Below are 20,627 nucleotides of genomic sequence, written 5' to 3' on the forward strand. Positions count from 1 at the left end.
ACAATCCATTCCTGCCCTGACTCTGAACGCCGTCTTGGTCTTCATGCCTGAGAAATGAGTCTGGCACTCTCACATCACCCTTGGAGGATCAACCTCCCTTGGGACCGTTGCCTGAGAACCTATCTGGCTCACGGTACTGCCATCCCCATCTGGCACTGTGGAACACCACCAACAAACCTCTTGGGAATTCTTCCCGATCTGTGTTCCTCGTCTTGGGCTTCGAATCCGTGTACTTTCATGTACCTTGGACCTGTACACCATCGTATGGGATTGATTCAGTGTTCAGCTTTGCTGAGCCTGATGCTCTGATACCAATGTAACACGCGGAAGCTCTGGGAGTCTTCTTTCAGCCCTAAACACTCTTGGAAACCTTCTGATGCAAAAACGCAGGTATAGAGAGAGAGTAGAGAGAGAGAGGTGCTGGAAATTTCAGTATATTCTATGGTACAAAAAGGTACCTAAATCTGCAGCCATGGGCTGCCTTACATAAAAGGTGGTAACACACCAAAATCTGTCCCCTATGGGACTCCTACTGACTCAAACCCCTAGAGGGAGAGAATGAGTTCAATGATGAGCAGTTGGGCCTATTTATAGGTCCCTTGGACAATGTAGGAGCTGGCTGACTGCTGGTCGGCCAGTTCTGAATTCTTGTAATGCTCTTTTTAGCGCAGCCGACTGGATCTACTCTTGGCTCATGATGCGCATGCTGCTGCCCGACTGGACTCCAGTCCACACACACTTTTTTTTTGTAAAGCTCAATGTCATTAATTACAAGTGGGAAACCTCAAAACGAGGAAAACCCACCAAAAAGATCACACTTTTCATTTACAAGTGGGAAACCTGTAAGCGAGGAAAACCCAAAAAAAGAAAAGTAACTATAGGCTCCACCACCTAGAAGCAATCAAAGTAAATCCTATAAGCGTCAAGAGTGATGTCCCCAGCATCATAAGCAAAATGAAGCGCGTTACCAAGCGAGAACTTGAAGTAATGGAAGGGAACAATGTCATTGGCTTGGAACATGAGGTTGTTCCGAACATGCCATATGGTCCAAAAGACCCAGAATCGGACCCAGCTGAAAAATACTGCAAACTGAGACTGCGATGCTTGTAACACCCCAAAAAGCCAAAAGCATCTGTGAAAAATGCCCGAAGGGAAACGAAGGCGAAGAGCAGTCGAGACCTGGCGAATGAACGATCTGGAGCATACACAACCCCATAGTAAATGTGGGACAGTCTCCTCAGTAGCTTTACATCGGACACAACGCGAAGGCGCAATATGACGTGCATGTAACAAGCTACCAACAGGAAGAGCACCAACCAAACAGCGCCACAAGAACAGGCGTTCTTTAAGAGGCAGATGACTTTTCCAAATGCGAAACAATGTACGTTTCCACCACATTGAAGATTTGGAGAGAGACCATAGCTGATTACCATGTCTGACTATCCATGCATCCGATTGCAAGAGGGCATAAACTGTCCCAGCTGAAATACATTCCATAGCAGTGGTTCCAAGATTCCAATCAGATAGACGGGAATCCACATTCAGGCGAGGTAAAGGAGAAATATCAGCAATCATCCGCTGAATTTCTGTCCAAAGATGAGAATAATGGGATCCCAATTGAAAACGATCCGCCGCAACAGAGAAAGAAAGAACCTGACCTGTGTCATCCACCACCTGATGTATCTGACAAATTCCTTTTTGAGATAGAAAATATGCCTGACGAGGTGAACGGTCAACCAAAGTGGAAGAAAATACACGACTCCAATGCAAACTCTCTAGCCGCAGGGAATTGCCCATCAAAGATCGGGAACCATGCCATATCATATGTGAAGTAACTTCCTTCCAATCAATAATGAGAGAAGAAGTGAAAGGACATCCCGGAATGTGTCCTTCAAGTTTTCCACATATAAGATCCCAGTATGTGGGTTGCCAATGACCATAGAATGGCGTGACAATATGCCGACACAAATGGGACACCATGAGAGTCCAGGGTTGCTGCTGATCCAACAAAACCGGCAAAAGCATAGCTTTCCTAGCCAAAACATGACGTCTCAAATCCAAAATATTCAGGCCTCCAAGACGCTTAGGAGAGCATAACTTGTCCATGGATAACAATCTGAGGCCCTTTCCACGAGATGAAGTGCGCCAGAAATGCGCCAATATACTTGACATAAGGGACTTCAAGCGGGATTGAGACCAATATAGCAAAGGTAGATAAAACTGCACATAAGCTACAAGAATGCATTGCACAATTCTCAAACGCACATGAAGCGGCCAAGTGGACAACTTCCAATAATGCAACTTGGAGTGCAAGCGCTCGGCTACCCAATCCAATTTCCGTGTAGCCGATACAGTCCAACCCAGCGGATAACCCAAATGACGAACTATAATGTTCGGAGGAACAAGTTCGCCTGGCCAAAGCAGCTTATGCCAATCACACTCAGTCAGAGCCAATAGTTTGGATTTACGAAAATTCACTTTGAGGCCTGCTGCCAATCCAAACAAATGAAGAGTGTGCATAATTTGTTCCACATCATCTTGGTGATTGCGAGGCATAAAGAGAGAATCATCTGCATAAGCTTGCGCAATAAAATGTTTCCCAGAGGGTAATTTCAAGCCCTGCAATCTTCCAGACGAAGTCAAAGATTCCAAATACATAAGCAGGGGATGAGTAGCAATCGCATAAAGCAAAGCACTGAGAGGACAACCTTGCCTTACTGAACGTCCCAAATGCCAAGGATCTGTGAGAAAACCATCCAACAAACCGGCAGAGGTACTGTCAGCATACAAGAAATAAACCACAGAGGATAGCTTAGGCCCAAATCCCAGCCGAAGCATGGTATCTGCAATGTAATCCCAAAGAACAGTGTCAAATGCCTTTTCAATGTCAACCTGCATGACCAATACATCTTGTCGAGTGTATTTCGCATACTCCATGCCAATGATGACATTTGCTAAATTATCAGTAATTTGCCTTCGTGGAATGAAGCCATACTGAGATGGATGCAAACCATCATGCAGAAACCCTTTAAGTCTATTGACAAGCATTTTAGCAAGCAATTTATAAACCACAGGCATGAGTGTAATCGGCCTCCATTGCGAGAACTCTTCACAAAGTGCTTGCTTTGGAATCAACTTGAGCAAGCCTTCTTTCCAAGATGAAGGCAAAACCTGTTGCTCCCATGCCCTGTTTATCATTAACAATAGTGGCTGATCCACGTATTGCCAAAACGACAAGAAAAATTCTACAGTAAGGCCATCCCAACCGGGAGATTTCCAACGACCCAAATCACACAAACTGGCATACAATTCTGTCTCTGTGAAGGCGGCTTCCAAAAGTTGAGCCTGCTGCGCCGATAAAATCGGTGCAACTCGAGATAAAAACAACCGACGAGCCTCTCGACCTTCCTGCGTGAGAGAAGAGGCCTCAAAAATCTTGCCATAATGAGATTCCATGGCCCGTGCAAGCTCCACACGAGAGGTAGTCCAATCACCAGTCGGGAGTTTAATCCTCTTAATAGTTTGAGACTGCCTAGAAAGATGTAAATGACGAAAGAATTGTTTAGAAGTGCATCCTTTATCCGCTATAGCTTTTTGGCGAGCTCTAGTCTGCCACTTTGTCAATTTTCTCTCATCATTACGATGCAACAAAGCACGAGCAGAAAGCAACTCTGTCATCTGGGTTTCAGTAAGGGATGAAGTGTTAGCCAGATGCATCAAACTTTGACAAGTGCCTTTGGCCTGTTGAACTTGCTCTCTGAAATGCGATAAATAGTGTCTGCCATAATCCTGGATCACACATTGAATCCGCATAACAAAACGAAACCATGCTGTGTCCATATCAACATGCATTTGAGAGATCAATGGCGAAATAATATCCACAATCAGATTGCGGAAAACCTCATGCTTAAGATAAGCATTATTGACATGGAGGAGTCTCTTTCTAGTTAATGAATCATTGGCAGAACAAGAGCCGAATTGTATTTTCAAGCATATCGGAGCATGATCCGAGAGACACAAGGAGTAATCAATCCACATATCACATACAAAATCATCATACTGTTGCATGTGAAAGAGATACCATCGGTCCAGACGAGCACGATACATTGATCGAGCGTTATGCTGAAATGTGAATCCTGGATCATTGGCTTGCAACAGAGGCCACAAATCCAAGGCATTACATGTGTGCTGAAAGAGATCCCAAGCTTGTCGTTCCACATGAAGCATGTGAGAATGTCCAGTAGTATTATCCACATGATTTGGAGCATTATTAAAATCGCCACAAAGGAATGCATTAGAACGCCAACAATAAGAGGAGATGGCATGCCACAAACGAGCCCTGTCAGTAGAGGCTGTGTATGCATACACCCCACCAAACTCAAAAACTTCCCCGTTGATAATACATTGAACGACCATCCATCTGCCAGCTGGATCATTGAATACCAACATGGGAAATAATTCATGACGAACAAGCATCAGCACTCCAGAGTATCCAGCGGATCCTGCATAAGCTATCCAATATCCTGCAAAATAGGAAGTTTGCCCGGCAAAATTATGCTGATTATGCTCTTGAAGAACAACAATATCTGCTTTGCAAGTATGTACATAGTGCCAGATTAGCCTCCATTTATCCTGATTGCATAATCCGCGCACATTATATGAAAAGCACTGTATAGAACTATGCATCTTAAATGGTATATACAGTGGGCGAGAAAACCAACAGAAAGCTTAAGAACTCGTGCCCATGGGCACATCCGCATCTGTCGCAGAAACATCAGCTGCCAAATCAAAACTCGAATGTGGAGGAAACAAGCGATGGCCTTCCGACGTTGAAGCGGTGCCCCCTGTAACTACTTCCTTATAGGATCGAACAACTTTATCCCAGGCCTGAGCTAGGGAAGAGTTATCATTACAAGGCAGTTTTTGCTGAGCAACATTCTTCAAGGGGGGCACATAATTGCGAGAAGATGGTAAAGTACGTGCTTTGACAGTTTTCTTGGGTACTATCCACGCCTGAGTAGCAGGAAGCTTCTCTTTGCCCTTGTCTTTGATATTCGGGGAAGCAGGAACACTTGGCATTTGAGACTGCTTCCCTTTACCTTTATTGAGTCCAGTTGTTGATGTGGATGCAGAAGCACCTTTAGATTGTGCCTCAGGGGAAGATTTCACTGGAGGAGGAGTCTGAGGGGTAGGGACAGCCGAAGGAGGGGGTTGTAGATTTGGTTCAGAACATTCAGATTGCATATGACCAAATTTGCCACAGCGAAAACAGGAATTGGCAAATTTCCCCCATTTAAGCTTGAATGGTCGCTTTCCGACCACTGTGTCCCCAGAATCAACGGTAATGCCCATAGGAGCAGGAAGATCAGTGTCCCATAGAATACAAAAACGATTTGTATTGGCATCCAACTTGGGGGGGCAAATCACTTTGCCCAATTGAGCAGCCAACAAAGGAAGAAAATGACGCCAAGTACGAGGAAAATCCACCACTTCAACCCAAACCGGGCACTTATGTCGAATAAGGCTCTGATAATCTTTAGTAAGAGCCCAGGGAAGAACATGAGTCATTTGCGTATTGAAGAAGAGGGGAGACATTTCCAACAAAGCATCTCTAGCTTCCATGTCTGCTAACAATACCTCATAGAATCCTCTTGCTCCAAAATAAACACCCCGGACTGCTTGACGCTTAAGCAAGAAATCAACCCATTGTCCCACATCCTGTGCACTAGGCATCTTGCCCGGGAAAAAGAGAATCACTGCATTCAATGCATACTGTGCAACCGGATCCATGAGCTCCTGCACCGGAATACGCACTTCTGTGACTGGAGGAGGTCCTTCCCAAGCACATCTTGCTTCTTCGAAATCCTCATGCAGGCATTCCTTAATCAAAGACATGGCATCCAAATTCGAGGTGTTCATTGCTTTCCGACGCTTGTAAATGGCCAGCTCAGGCGATTCCATTATGCACACAGGCGACTAATTAACCTTCTGTTAGAGGCAAGGCGGGGGAGGCCAGCCGGCAGCAAGAACATTCAACGGCAGCAGGTTTAGGCGATGGTCAACAGGCGAGTAAAGATCCGAAACAGGTAAGTCGCAGCAGGCGATCAGAGTCGAGCAGCGACGCCACACACGTATGTAACACACACCACTGACACACACACACACACACAGCTGTACACAGGCTGCAGCTCGCGGAATAGAAGTGTAGTAGGAGGCGCAGCGATGAAGAGAGGAGAAAGCAGGGTGGTAGGCGGGAAGAAGAAGAACCTACACACACAAAGGGGACCCCTAGGAGATAGCGGGGAGGGCTGCTGCAGGCTTGAGGCGAGGGCGAAACAAAGCTACAAGCCCTAGAGGACAGTCGCAGCGGCAGCAGGGAGCACACACACACAGGCACCACACTGTCACACCGATTGACATCTTCCAACATAGGAGATACTCACCGACAGAATCCTTCCCAGTCCACACACACACACTAGCGCCTGCAGCCGACTGGTGCTTTTACCATCTTCTGATGCGTTTTCAGCCGCCCTGCTCTCTGGCACAGCCGACAGCTTCTTCCATGCATTGCTCCAAGTCTACACTGTCAAAGGTACTCTGTGCTCCATCATCTTGGTTCTAATCCTCTTTATTTGGCTGCCTCTTCTGGTTTTAGCCCTGAGAATGTCCATGGCATCTATGATGCACATGACATCCCCCTCTGCTAAACTTGATGACGGGATTCCAACCTGCTCTTGGATGACTGTCATCATCCCAATCCTGTCCCGAAGTCCCTCTGTCATAATCCATCCATGGCAAACCTTTTTCTCTGAAAACCCGGCTTGTTCTTCAAACCACTCTGTCTCTGATGAAGATCTATGCATCTGGTTTCCTCTAGTCCACAATCCATTCCTGCCTTGACTCTGAACACGGTCTTGGTCTTCATTTCTGAGAAATGAGTCTGGCACTCTCACATCACCCTTGGAGGATCAACCTCCCTTGGGACCGTTGCCGGAGAACCTATCTGGCTCACGGTACTGCCATCCCCATCTGGCACTGTGGAACACCACCAACAACAAACCTCCTCGGAATTCTTCCCGATATGTGTTCCTCGTCGGGAATTTTTCCTGATATGTGTTCCTCGTCTTGGGCTTCGAATGCGTGTACTTTCCTGTACCTTGGACCTGTACACCATCATATGGGACTGATTCAGTGTTTAGCTTTGCTGAGCTTGATGCCATGATACCAATGTAACACGCGGAAGCTCTGGGAGTCTTCTTTCAGCCCTCAACCTTCTGATGCAAAAACGCAGGTATAGAGAGAGAGTAGAGAGAGAGAGAGGTGCTGGAAAATTCAGTATATTCTATGGTATAAAAAGGTACCTAAATCTGTAGCCATGGGCTGCCTTACATAAAAGGTGGTAACACACCAAAATCTGTCCCCTATGGGACTCCTACTGACTCAAACCCCTAGAGGGAGAGAATGAGTTCAATGATGACCACTTGGGCCTATTTATAGGTCCCTTGGACAATGTAGGAGCTGGCCGACTGTTGGTCGGCCAGTTCTGGATTCTTTTAATGCTCTTTTTAGCCCAGCCGACTGGATCTACTCCTGGCTCATGATGCGCATGCTGCTGCCCGACTGGACTCCAGTCCACACACACACTAGCGCCTACAGCCGACTGGTGCTTTTACCATCTTCTGATGTGTTTTCAGCCACCCTGCTCTCTGGCACAGCTGACAGCTTCTTCCATGCATTGCTCCAAGTCTACACTGTCAAAGGTACTCTGTGCTCCATCATCCTGGTTCTAATCCTCTTTATCTGGCTACCTCTTCTGGTTTTAGCCCTGAGAATGTCCATGGCATCTATGATGCACGTGACATCCCCCTCTGCTAAACTTGATGACGGGATTCCAACCTACTCTTGGATGACTGTCATCATCCCAATCCTGTCCCGAAGTCCCTCTGTCATAATCCATCCGTGGCAAACCTTTTTCTCTGAAAACCCGGCTTGTTCTTCAAACCACTCTGTCTCTGATGAAGATCTATGCATCTGGTTTCCTCTAGTCCACAATCCATTCCTGCCTTGACTCTGAACACCGTCTTGGTCTTCATTCCTGAGAAATGAGTCTGGCACTCTCACATCACCCTTGGAGGATCAACCTCCCTTGGGACCGTTGCCTGAGAACCTATCTGGCTCACGGTACTGCCATCCCCATCTGGCACTGTGAAACACCACCAACAAACCTCCTGGGAATTCTTCCCGATATGTGTTCCTCGTCTTGGGCTTCGAATCCGTGTACTTTCCTGTACCTTGGACCTGTACACCATCATATGGGACTGATTCAGTGTTTAGCTTTGCTGAGCCTGATGCTCTGATACCAATGTAACACGCGGAAGCTCTGGGAGTCTTCTTTCAGCCCTAAACACTCTTGGAAACCTTCTGATGCAAAAACGCAGGTATAGAGAGAGAGTAGAGAGAGAGAGAGGTGCTGGAAAATTCAGTATATTCTATGGTACAAAAAGGTACCTAAATCTGCAGCCATGGGCTGCCTTACATAAAAGGTGGTAACACACCAAAATCTGTCCCCTATGGGACTCCTACTGACTCAAACCCCTAGAGGGAGAGAATGAGTTCAATGATGAGCACTTGGGCCTATTTATAGGTCCCTTGGACAATGTAGGAGCTGGCCGACTGCTGGTCGGCCAGTTCTGGATTCTTTTAATGCTCTTTTTAGCGCAGCCGACTGGATCTACTCCTGGCTCATGATGCGCATGCTGCTGCCCGACTGGACTCCAGTCCACACACACACTAGCGCCTGCAGCCGACTGGTGCTTCTACCATCTTCTGATGCGTTTTCAGCCGCCCTGCTCTCTGGCACAGCCGACAGCTTCTTCCATGCATTGCTCCAAGTCTACACTGTCAAAGGTACTCTGTGCTCCATCATCCTGGTTCTAATCCTCTTTATCTGGCCGCCTCTTCTGGTTTTAGCTCTGAGAATGTCCATGGCATCTATGATGCACATGACACCATGGGTCTTGGTGCTTATGGCTATAGGGGGGGGGGGTGCGCAATACACGTAGCTTGTAATGCCAATTGATCTCGCTACCGCGATCAAAGAGGAAGGGGCCTGGGTGCATCACACTTCTTGGGAATTAGGTGAATGAGTCCACTCCATCACTAACGTACCTCCAAAAACAGTCTTCTTGGGAATTAGGTGAATGAGTCCCTCTGATAGCCCTTCCGGCATGTAGCCAGTGATCATGATCTTGTTGAAGGTGGCCCGGAAACAAACCTCCATGAGGTCCCAGTGATGAAGGAAGAGGGAAACCAGCAGGGTGTCCGCTCCGGGGTACTTTGCGAGGCAAGGCATGAAGGGTATCACTCAAATCCTCACTCGGCATGGGCAAACTCAAGAAGCTCTGAAGATCAGGGGAGACCACCTCGTGAGTGTGTTACCCCACACTCTCTCTTGCTGCCTCGATCTGGGGGGATAAGGGGACCGGCTGAGAGAAGCCCTCTGGAGAAGTCTGTGGCAATGATCCGCACTTGCGGGGGATCTCCTCTCCTCAATCGAGGGTATCTCTGTGGTAGCTTTCTCTAGCTTAGCTATGCCTTGAGCCACCAGCTGTCTGGTGTCTGCTCCATAGTCACATGGGTCGGGGGACGGGAACGGGGACGAGGAAGGGTTTGGGGATGGGGAACGCCTGGAGGCAGGGAACGGGGATGGGGGGTGGGACGGTACACAAAAAATGCATCAATATATCCATCAAATGTTAAGTATTTATATTACATTTGAGTACTTTGAAAGAAAGCACACAAAATGACACAATTCATGATTCATATTACAAAAATAGTGTACTGCTAACTGTGTACACAAAACACAATACAACTGTCGAGACTCATGGCTGACGCATAGTGCCATAGTCTACTGTCTCTAGAATGCAGATACTAGAAAATAAACCATGTCTACATAAATATAGCTTGGGTAGAGGGCCCTAAAGGCTGAGCTGCACATGTAATATCCAAGGTTGAAGCCTACAGCGTTGCGCTAATCGATCAGAATCCATACTGAAGGAAACACTAGCCTCATTGTCATGAGCATCAGTCTCTATGACCTCAACCTACTCATTCTGCTTCTCTTGTTGCTGCTTCCACTCCACAAAAGGATCTGCTTTTGCAATCACCCCCTTGCCCAACATACACAAGTTGGCACTTACAAAAACCAATCACGGGCTTTTTCTACGCCAAGGCAGTTTGTCTTCTTTGATGCAATGTGACTATAGGAGCTCCAGAGTTGCTCCAAACAAGAGGAGCTCACAGCCTGGCTGAGAATGCGAATAGCCAATTGCTGTAACTCTGGTCCATCTGATCCAAAATCCTCCCACCACAAAGCTGCCTCAACCCGAGTCCGATCCTCCTGTGCATCGGGGCAACCATACATGCCACGAAAAGATCTATACTCTGCAAGTGAGTCTCTTATTTTGTGCCTTGCACTAGGCTCTGGCACCAATCTCTTTAAGATAATCCGCTAACCACTATTCACCTCTTGGTCATTTTCTTGACCCTTGCCTTGAAACTCGGGGTCCAAAATGTATGCTGCTGCATGCAAATATGCATTCCATCTTTTGACACAAAGATCCTGAACCATCTCATACTTGCTCTTGAGAGTGTCCTCATCCTTGTCATCATGATCAAATTGCTCTTGCTCTTTAATGAGCTCTTTCAATTTCTCAATCATCCTGTCCATGGCCTCATGCACTTTCCCAATGTACGGCTTCATGGCATCCACAAGCCTCAACAAATGCATTATGGGCTGCACCATTGCATCAATGTGATGCACATGCTCCCAAAACTCAACATCTTCAGCATCATCTTTGCATTTTCACCCTCCAGTAGTAGAGGCTAACGGAGATGTAGTGAACTCATCACTAATGAAAACTTGCCTCAATGCGGCACTACATGTACTCAATCGGCCGAACATCAGAAAGTTATACGCAAACCGTGTCTCCGAGTACTTGAAGAGTTTTGTGCTTGATTTCTTATGAAACTCTTGTAGTAAGAATTGATGATTCAACACAAAAGTGACCATGTGACTTGCCCTCTCAATGATGGGCACAATCCAAGGCAACTTCCCTATATCCTTTAGCAAATTATTGAGGCAATGTGCCATGCAAAATGACACTGTTACATGTGGATACATCCCTTCAACAATGGCACACCTGCTGCCCTGTTGGCGGCCTCGCCATCCACAACAAATCCCATAACAAGGTCACTACCAACAAACTCTATTGCCTCTGTCCACTCTGATGCAAGCACATCAGCACTCTTCCCAGTCCCTGATGCATCATGCGATGAAATGAAATACATCTCTCGTCGAGAATAGGTCACTACCCCATGGATAGATCTCTTTCATGTCTCGCTCAATCCATTAGCGATGAGAGACACTCCATTCTTTTTCCACATATGCTTTGTGTTCTTTGCAGCTTGCTCTACAACACGCCTCTCTTTCTCAAGAAGAGTGGTACGCAAGGTCTCTGAGGATGGGGGAGTGTAAGATGGACCATACTCGCCAATCTTCCTCACCATAACCTTGAAGTAATCAGATCTGGCAGCATTGAAGGCAATATGATCATGAAAAAAGAAGCGAGCCACTGCCGTATCAACATCCTCCTCTCTTGGGATCCCATTTCTGATCAAAGGTGCTCTGTCGATGTGCAGGAACTGTGGATGGCATGCTAAAGGACGCATGTGGTGTGGACGATGTATGGCTAGCTGATGTTGATGCAAAATCTCTAGAGGCTATACTACATGCCTCTGATACAGGTGGCTTGACAAATGTTGCGGGGTCAACTGCCACAGAACGTGCTGCCCTCCTTACTGTAAAGAGAGACGCTTGTGCTGCAGCCCGCTCTAAGAGCTCCATCCTCTTCTCTTGACTTACATTTGGGCAAAACTGCACCTCATGCCCAGACTCATGGAGACGGTGAGCTCTCACCTTGTTTGCCCCACTTGTTCGTGTGTATGGGCATAACTTGCAGCGCCATTGACGTGAACCTCCCCCGCTTCCTGGTCTCTGGGCATTCACCTCTTCCCACCAAGACCGATTTGAACCCTTGCCCCCAACACGGGCTGCTGGAGCAGAGATGGAGGAGCCGAGATGGAGGAGAGGCTGAGAGCAAGTGTGCAGAGGTGATAGCAGAGACGGAGGATCGTGGAAAGCGCACAACAGCACAGACCTGGACGGAGGAGAGCAGAGATGGAAGAGCAGAGAAGGAGGAGAGCAAGTGCACAGGGGATAGGTCACATCAGAGACGGAGGAGAGCAGAGATTGCTCGGCGCTCGCACGACTGAGCCTTCTTTTTTGCAAAAAAAAACATACAATGAGGCGATCCCGACGCCCGTTCGTCTTTTTCCCTTCCCATCCCCAACCAGCCGTCCCACATGTTTAAGGTGTCCCTTGATAGGGGACGGCCGTCCCCTAGTGAGGGACGGGACATGGGACGTCCCCCCCCCCCCCCTTGCAGAGGGACGCGTCCCAGTGTGAAAGGGAGGCCGGGACGGCGTTCCCCCGTCGCCAAGGCCTGGGACGGGCGCCCCCTGTGACTATGGCCTGCTCTTGCAGTCTCTAGAGAGAGGCTAGGCTCTTGTGGATGCTCCTCTCCTCCTCTCGAAGCGTGACGAGTCTATCCTAGGCTGCTCTCTATAGGAGTGAATTGATCTCTCTCAGCACAAAGTCGAGATTTGCTGCAATTCATCCCTACGTGGTCCTCAAATCTGGAGAGGTACCATGATAGTGCGATTGCGCAACCTCATCCTCGAGGGTGCAATCATCCTATAACTGAAATGCAACATCCTCCTGTGAGGGATCCAAATCATGTGCCTGCAGAGCCTCATCCTCCAAAGAAGGATTAACATCCTGTGAGGCAAGATCTCCAGTAGGGTGCGGGTGAAGGGGCAAGTATGGGGTTCCGAGGGCGCTTGCCATCTCTAACCACAACCCAATGCCGTGTGGTCTGCTATGGCATAGGGGCAACTGGAGTCTGGGCAACTGCAAAAGGCATCTGATGGGTAAGACCTCACCGCCTCCTAGCATGGCCCCTTCAAGCCCAGTGGCTATTGCAACAAGAGGCAGTGGGTAACTGTAGCAGACCCACTTCTAATAGTAATAAGGGCCAGCAACAAGATATTGGTAATAATGGTAGTATTTTTAACACCAGACATGGCATTGGATATGAAAGTGTCTAGGGGAAAATTCAGGGGGAATATAGGCTACATGTTTATGTTGAAGTGAGACAAAAGAACGTGTAAGAGCATAAATTTGGAAGTAGCATGTGGTGCTACATGCATTTTCCACCCTTGTCATGTATTCAATCCAAGGGCTTAGGATAGGCTGGCATGAGATGGAATTGGTGGTTCATTTGTTGGATTGGTTAGTCATGTGCGTGTAGCATAGAGAATAGACAGGAAAAAGGATGTAATGAAATGAAATTGGAGTTGCAGAAGCCTGTCAAAAAACGCCACGGGCTAGGGTTTGGTAAGATGAGGCAACTTTGAGGACATGGTAATGGCCAATGATGGCACGATGTAGTAGGTCTAGGCACTCTAATTGTTGTAGCACATCATGGTGCGTCTTATGAGGTTACTTGGAGATTTTGCTTTCCTCCATAACTTGGTGGGTAAACTTGCAGTAACTGTACAGTTCGTAGCTGTATGGTTAGATTACTCGTAGATTTCACATTCCTTCATAGCTTGGTGGGTAAACTTGCAGTAGCTGTATGGTTAGATTACTCGTAGATTTCACATTCCTTCATAGCTTGGTGGGTAAACTTGCAGTAGCTGTATGGTTGGATTACTTGTAGATTTCACATGCCTCTGTAGCTTGCTGGGGTAAACATGCAGTAGCTGTATGATGGTAGCTGTATGGTTGTATGCATGCTGCAGATATTTGGTTACTTAATGGATTGTCAGTTGGGATTCTTACAATGGTTGCCCACTTAAAGTATTTTTTTTGGACTTCGTTAATGAAGGGGGACAGGGCTGAAGGTGGGTGGGCAGTATGGTAGGCACTCTATACTATGCTGTGTCTCATGACATTACTTGGAGATTTCACATTCCTCCATAGCTTGGTGGGTAAACTTGCAGTAACTGTACGATTGATAGCTGTATGGTTGGACTAGTAAATTTCATGTTCTTCCATAGCTTGGTGGGTAAACATGCAGTAACTATATGATTGGTAGCTGTATGGTAGGATTACTTGTAGATTTCACATGCCTTCATAGCTTGCTGGGTAAACTTGCAGTACCTGTATGTTGGTAGCTGCAAGCTGGTATATGGCATATACCGTCTTGTATGCAGAATTAGATCTTTGGTTTCTTGATGGATGATCAATTTGAATTTTAACAATGGTTGCCCGCTTGGAGTGATGAAGGGGGATGGGGCTGAAGGTGGGTGGACAATAGACATGTACTAAAGATGGTTCAACCTGGACGGGCTTGGTTTCAATCAAAAGTCTTGGCATAGGAGATGGTGGAATTGTGGCATACTGCATATTAAGGCCAATCTGTAGATTGAGTGGTAAGACCTTTTTTGGCCGGTCCTCCACTAATTTGCCGTAGTCCAGTTGATGATGTCATTGAGAGTGAACATGCAGCCTTGGCCACATATCTATCTTCAATTTAGTCTTCCATGATTTTTTCTGCCCTGCAAGTTCTTCGGTGGGTGTGCACTTTCTATAGAATGCTTTTTCTTTCACCCTTGTGTATTTTGCATATTCTTTTCTCAAGGAATGTTTGGTCACAAATCTTCCACTATGCACTCTCGTGATCTATTTCACTGTGGGAAAGAGGTGGTGTTTCTGTCAGGTTCCCCATTGAGTCCAAAAGATTCAACAACAACAACAACAACAAAATAAATAATTAAAGAATTAATTAATTAATATTTTTTTTTTTTTGGGTGGGTGGGGGGGGACTTTTGTGGGGTGCAGTATTGCTGATGAAAGTATTGACCCTCCCTTTCGAGGAACCTATCTTGCCTTTACTTCTCAGGTGACACTTATTTTTCTTTGAAACTATTGTGCTTATATAGGACTTTTATTTTGTGACTTGATTTTCTAATACTTTTAATAAATGCATATCACAACTTGGACAGACTTCCAGAGGAGTGAAACACTTGAAACAGCTAGCAGATGCAGGATTGACACATTTACATGTGCTACCAAGTTTTGATTTTGCAAGTGTGGATGAGATAAAGGCGAACTGGAAGTCTATAGGTAAGGAGTGTGCGTTGTCCTCACTTTGGGGTCCTTCACTACCCCCCAAAAAAGATTGCGAGACCTTTATAGACATTTGATTTTTGTTAACCTTTTTTGTAAGTTTAGATAGCAAAAAACTGGCTACTTTGCCACCTGATTCAGAGGAGCAACAGGCTGCAGTTGTTGCAATTCAGGATGAAGATGGATATAATTGGGGGTAAGAACATAACATTATCCATTTATATGACTCTCTTGCAATTCTCCTCTTGAAGTAAAAACGCTTTACATACTGATGTGAAAACTTAAGAAAGGATTATGCAGGTATGACCCAGTGAATTGGGGTGTTCCAGATGGAAGTTATGCAACCGATCCAAATAGCTCAAAACGTTGTCTGGAGTTCCGACAAATGATTCAGGTGATGGTTTTGAAAAGCTCCTACATTGAGATGATGCTCCACTTTTAAATGGGTACCTTCAATTACTTAGCTTTTTCATTTTATCACCAGGCGCTCAACCGGCTTGGACTACGAGTAATCTTGGATGTTGTCTACAATCATTTACATGGAAATGGCCCACATGATAGATATTCTGTTTTGGATAAGGTAGGCCAGTTTGAAATGGCAGGCAGAAGTGTTGTTTTACTCTGTGGGTGATGTTTTGAGAACCATGATAGACAGGAAACTTAGATTTCATAACACTTATATAAACAAAGGAAGTTGAACATCTGCACAGGTTGTGCCAGGCTATTACCTCCGGCAAAACACAAATGGGGAGATTGAGAACAGCACGTGCATGAACAACACTGCAAGTGAGCACTATATGGTCGATCGCCTTATTGTGGATGATCTCCGACACTGGGCTGTAGACTATAAGGTTTTTGACTTTGTGTCTTCTGCTGCTTCTATTAGAAGCTCTTTATGCTTTTATTAATACTAATTTTTTTTTTTTTTGGGGGGAAAAAGATCCTTCTATTAGTTAATAAAAAACAGCCACGAAGGGCTAAATACAACCACGAAGGGCTAGATACAAACTCGCCTCCATGTACAGGGCGGGGATCAAATAATCAAGAGGTGGAGAAAGATGCACTTCTCCTCCTGCTGCCCGCTGTATGAGGAGAAGGCTATCTCATAAGAGGGGTGGGGGGTGTGTTTAGGTCTGTAATGCCAAGTGGGATCACCACCTCTATCGGTGAGCAAAGGGCCAAGCCGCAAGAGCCTCAAGAAAGCTTCTTATCGCTTTTGTATGTGGTTAGAGTCACCCTGCAACTTCCCCTACTGACTGCGGAGGGTATGGATGATGTTGAGTCAATTCCTCCTGATGGACTTTGCAGGCGGAGTGCGGGTAATCTCCATGGCTTCGCTGCATCTAGATCTCCATATGTGCCAGGTTGCAATGCTATTGCAAATCTCCCATCTTTGACATGAGCCCTGTCAGATTGGGTTGGGACTGGTATTGCCGAAATGTGGAGGTGAGAGACCTGAAGGGCTAGCCCCCCACCTTCCTCCTCATAAGTCCTGACAACCTCAGTCTCTGTGGCCCAAGCGACAGTGCTCCATGTAATGATACGGGTTGAGGTCCTGTCCATCATGAAGATGCGGAGAATCCGTTGCCAAACCTGTTGAGCCTTCGGGCAATCACATAGACAATGTCGCTAAGACTCATAAGGATGGCCGCATCTTGGGCAAGCGGCTAGTCGACCACCAATGGCCAACCACGTGTCAACCGCCAAGCTCCTGGTGTGCCGTCAACCAAAGAAAGAGGGTGATCTTTCAAGGTGGAAAATTTTCCCAGAGCCTCTTCCAAAAATCTGAGAGAGGCCGTACGTGATTGCCAATGTACTGCCGCTATCGGGGTGCCATCAACCTCGGGTATTTGAATCCTGGGGCCTAAATGTGCTGTGTATGCAAAAAAGGGGATATCCAGAGTCTCCTCCTGGTCAGCAGGATCGCCCCAATCCACCCCCCCAGTTCCCACTGGAGGTGCGTGAGGGGCTCTCCCAAATCTATAACCGCCAGAGACTCTCCCTGGCCCCGTGGGTAGTCATGTGCACGAAATCCGATCTCTCATCCTCTCTAAGGTGCAGCCAATAAAGGGGACTCCGATCTCTCTAATTTGCCATGGGGACCAATAGAAAAAGTAAGCAACCCACAACCCTCACCCGCGCCATGGACTGCCAAGAGAATATCATGCCTAGTAAACATGCCAAGCCACTGTGGGGGGGTCGGGTGTGGGATAGGTGATAGCCACTCCTAGGGAATGGCAGAGTTGATGTCGAGGTTGAGTCTGTCTCTACCCATGATCCCTGCCAGGCCTCTCTCTTGAGCCTCTGGGGACAACTACATGTCTGCAAGCCAATCTCCAGGGGACCTAGCGGGTACTATGCTCAATGCTCCCCATGATACATAAGGTTGGGCCCCCAACATATGGCCATTGGGTAAACGGATTAGGGGGTTCCAGGTCAGGGGTTGCCGAAGACGCTCCTCTGAGGCTACCAGAGCTAACTGTCTAAGGGCCAGCCTGAAGTGATCCCAAGCTCGGAGTAGGCTGGCTGCAAGTTTGTCCTCAAAAGCTGGGCTAAATCTGTAGGCCCTTATCTCGGTGAAGATCCACCTAGTGCTGTACGGCTAGGGCTCCCCCAAGTTCAGGATACGGGCTGAATTCTGGGCCAAGAGGAAGTCCTTCCAAGGCTCACCATCGGGAAGGAGTCCTCTAACAATTAGCTTGCCCAGCAGGGCACGGCTCTGAATGGCGGGGTCAATGATGCCAAGGCCCCTCTGCATCATGGCGAAATGATCACTTTCCAGGCCACCTTGGCCCGGGCGGGCCTCCCATCACTTCCGGCCCACATGAAGTTTTGGATCAACAACTGTACCTGACCAATGCATGCTCGGGAGAAGGCCCAACAAGAACTAATGTACCACATGGTGGCAAGTAGGACTTGGTTCACCACCACCACTCGACCAGCTAAGGAGAACCTCGTAGAGCTCTAGTACATAGCTTCTTCCGAATGCTTAGAAGAAGAGGGGCGAGCTACTGCCCCAGAGAGATATCGATGCCCACTTGGCATCCCACATAGTGGACTAGAGTGCCCCTCGGGATCCACTGGAAAGCCTCAACTGGGCGCCAAGTCGGGGCGGGTGCACAGCCTACCTAGAAACCACACGACTTGTGTAAGTTGATTTGCACTCCCGATGCACGACAAAGGATCTCAATCACCTCAGCGAATCTCTGGAGATTCCCCACATCTCCGGCTAGGTATGTTGCTGTGTTATTTGCAAACTTTGAGTCCAGCAGCTCCTAAGTATGGAGGGGGAGACGCAATCCCTGGAGTCCCGTCTCCTAAGCGGAGAGGAAGTTGCTCATGGCCTCGGCGACGAATAGGAAAAGGTAAGGTGCTAGTGGACAGCCTTGCCAACCGAGCGAGAAAGGGGGAATCTGTTGCCTTCGGCACCCTGAATAAGAACCTGACTGTTAGAGGCTGAGTGAAGGCCTGAGACACCATGGATCCACTCCATTGGGAATCCCATCTGATGCATCGTGCCCTCAAGATTGAAGCTCCAATCAACCCTATCATAAGCTTTCTCAGGAGCACTATGAGGTCTTGCTGCCGCAACCTTGCCGAAGTTGTCGCCTCCAAAAAGTAAAGATGTCTAGAATGCTCTGATCGTGAACAATACCTGTCTGAGTGTCATGGATCAATTCAGGGAGGAAAGGCTGAAGTCTTTGGCCGATTGCCTTGACCAAGATCTTGTAGGCCGTCCCAAGAAGGGTGATGGGTCTCCACTGCAGGATCTCCTATTTGTCATCACCCTCCTTAGGAATCAAGTGTATCAAACCCTCTAAAAGCCTCTCTGGCATGGCTCCTCTGATCATAATCTAATTGAAGGCTGCTCGAAGGCTGCCTTCCATGAGATCCCAGTGGCGAAGAAAGAAGGAAACTTGTAGCCCGTCTGCTCTCGGGCATTTTCCTCTAGGGAGAGCCGTCAATGCCTCTGCCAGCTCTTGTGCTGTGAAGGGAGACAGTAAGAGAGGAACCACCTCTCTCGTTTGCCGCTAGCCCCTCTTGCCTGTGTCCATCACCTGTGGGGATAATCGGGCGCCCGTGAGGAGGGATCAAAAAAAATCTGTGGTGATGGCTCTCACATTGGGGGAGGGGGGGGGGAAACAATACCTCCATCCTGACCTCTTAGCTTGTGGATACCATCTCTCCGCCTATGGGGGCTTGCAATCTCAAAGAAGTCCCTTGTGGCTCTATCTCTGGTCTGGGTCCAAAAGGAAGCTCCGGCATGGTACTTGTACTCCACCCTCTTCTTGATGGATCTGATCTCCGTACGGGCGGCAACAAGCTGAGTCTCAATCCACAAACTGTCGGGGGAACTGTCTTGAAGCCGTTGGAGAGAGGCAAGACCTCTCCTCTTGCTCCTCTCCTACTGACGAAATCCCTCCAATCTGATTTGTGCTGCCTCCTACAAAAATCTGCTGATCTCACCAAGGTCTACATCTAAGGTGCTCGTTGCAGAGCCTGAGATAAATTTGAATCCCGCCCACATTTGCTCTACCCTACTGTAGGTCTTGGGGTCTTGTATAAGGCTGTCCGGAATCCTAGTGCTCGCATGCGTGTCCTACCTCCAGGGGTCCTCTAAGGACAGAATAGCTGAAGCGTGATTAGAAAAAGTTGTGCCCGCTAAGATGCCGATCATGCCCCCGCGACCGCAAGCCCACTCATCCACATAGAACCTTTAAAGTCGAGATATACATATATATATATATATATATGACATCTGAGCTTGTCACCGTCGGCGAGAGTTGCTCATTAATAGAAATTTAAACTCCTCCGTGCATCCCCGAGGGGCTAAAAGAAGGGGACAAGAAAGTGTGGCTCCTACCTGGTAAAATCTTCCCGCAGAGCGGCGGGTATGCCCCTCCGAAAGATGATGCTCCTGGAGAAAAAGAACGCCGATGGGTTCCCCAACTATAGCTCTATGAAGCTCTCCTCTGAGGACGCCTTGCCTTTGAAAGCAATGAGGCCTCGCTAAACCCTGAATGTTCCATGATATTATCAATCTTTGTGGGAGGTGAACTATTGAAATTTCCCTCCACTCGAAGAGACTTGGGCGTGGGTTTGGATGGGAATAATCGCAATCATTCTTGGGGTGAAGGCGCACCAAGTGGGTGCGGATCCTATCCTCCATGTGTCACCACTCTAGCCCAGCGCGAGGGTAGGCATACTCTGAACTCCACTGATCACAATGGAGGTATCTGTAAGAGGGGGGAAGGGCTACTGCAACTGAGATATAAAGGAACACAAAGCAGCACCTCTAGGCTGGAGGACACCACCTCCCCGTCCCGATGCCTATGGCTTGAGCCTCCCAACTCCATCCTAGCTAGGGGCCAGA

General features: G+C 47.6%; 2 protein-coding genes across 6 annotated transcripts in view; one reads left to right on the forward strand and one right to left on the reverse strand.

Moving 5' to 3' along the window:
- Window positions 1-20,627, forward strand: part of LDA (limit dextrinase) — a 160,351-nt gene that overhangs the window by 40,747 nt on the left and 98,977 nt on the right. For all 5 annotated transcript variants that reach the window (XM_086816685.1, XM_086816686.1, XM_086816687.1 and 2 more), the window contains 6 exons: window positions 14,966-15,026; window positions 15,130-15,250; window positions 15,359-15,449; window positions 15,554-15,647; window positions 15,738-15,833; window positions 15,964-16,104. In XM_086816685.1, coding sequence (XP_086672811.1) covers window positions 14,966-15,026; window positions 15,130-15,250; window positions 15,359-15,449; window positions 15,554-15,647; window positions 15,738-15,833; window positions 15,964-16,104 — 604 coding nt within the window. The remainder of the gene's footprint in view (window positions 1-14,965; window positions 15,027-15,129; window positions 15,251-15,358; window positions 15,450-15,553; window positions 15,648-15,737; window positions 15,834-15,963; window positions 16,105-20,627) is intronic.
- Window positions 4,600-6,099, reverse strand: LOC147626628 (uncharacterized). Its single transcript, XM_086816691.1, has one exon. It carries the CDS (start codon window positions 5,959-5,961, stop codon window positions 4,729-4,731), a length of 1,233 nt encoding a protein of 410 aa, XP_086672817.1. The 5' UTR covers window positions 5,962-6,099; the 3' UTR covers window positions 4,600-4,728.

The sequence above is a fragment of the Cibotium barometz genome, chromosome 22, assembly GCF_041138505.1.
Source record: "Cibotium barometz isolate CiBa-2024 chromosome 22, ASM4113850v1, whole genome shotgun sequence".
Classification (NCBI taxonomy): Eukaryota; Viridiplantae; Streptophyta; class Polypodiopsida; order Cyatheales; family Cibotiaceae; genus Cibotium; species Cibotium barometz.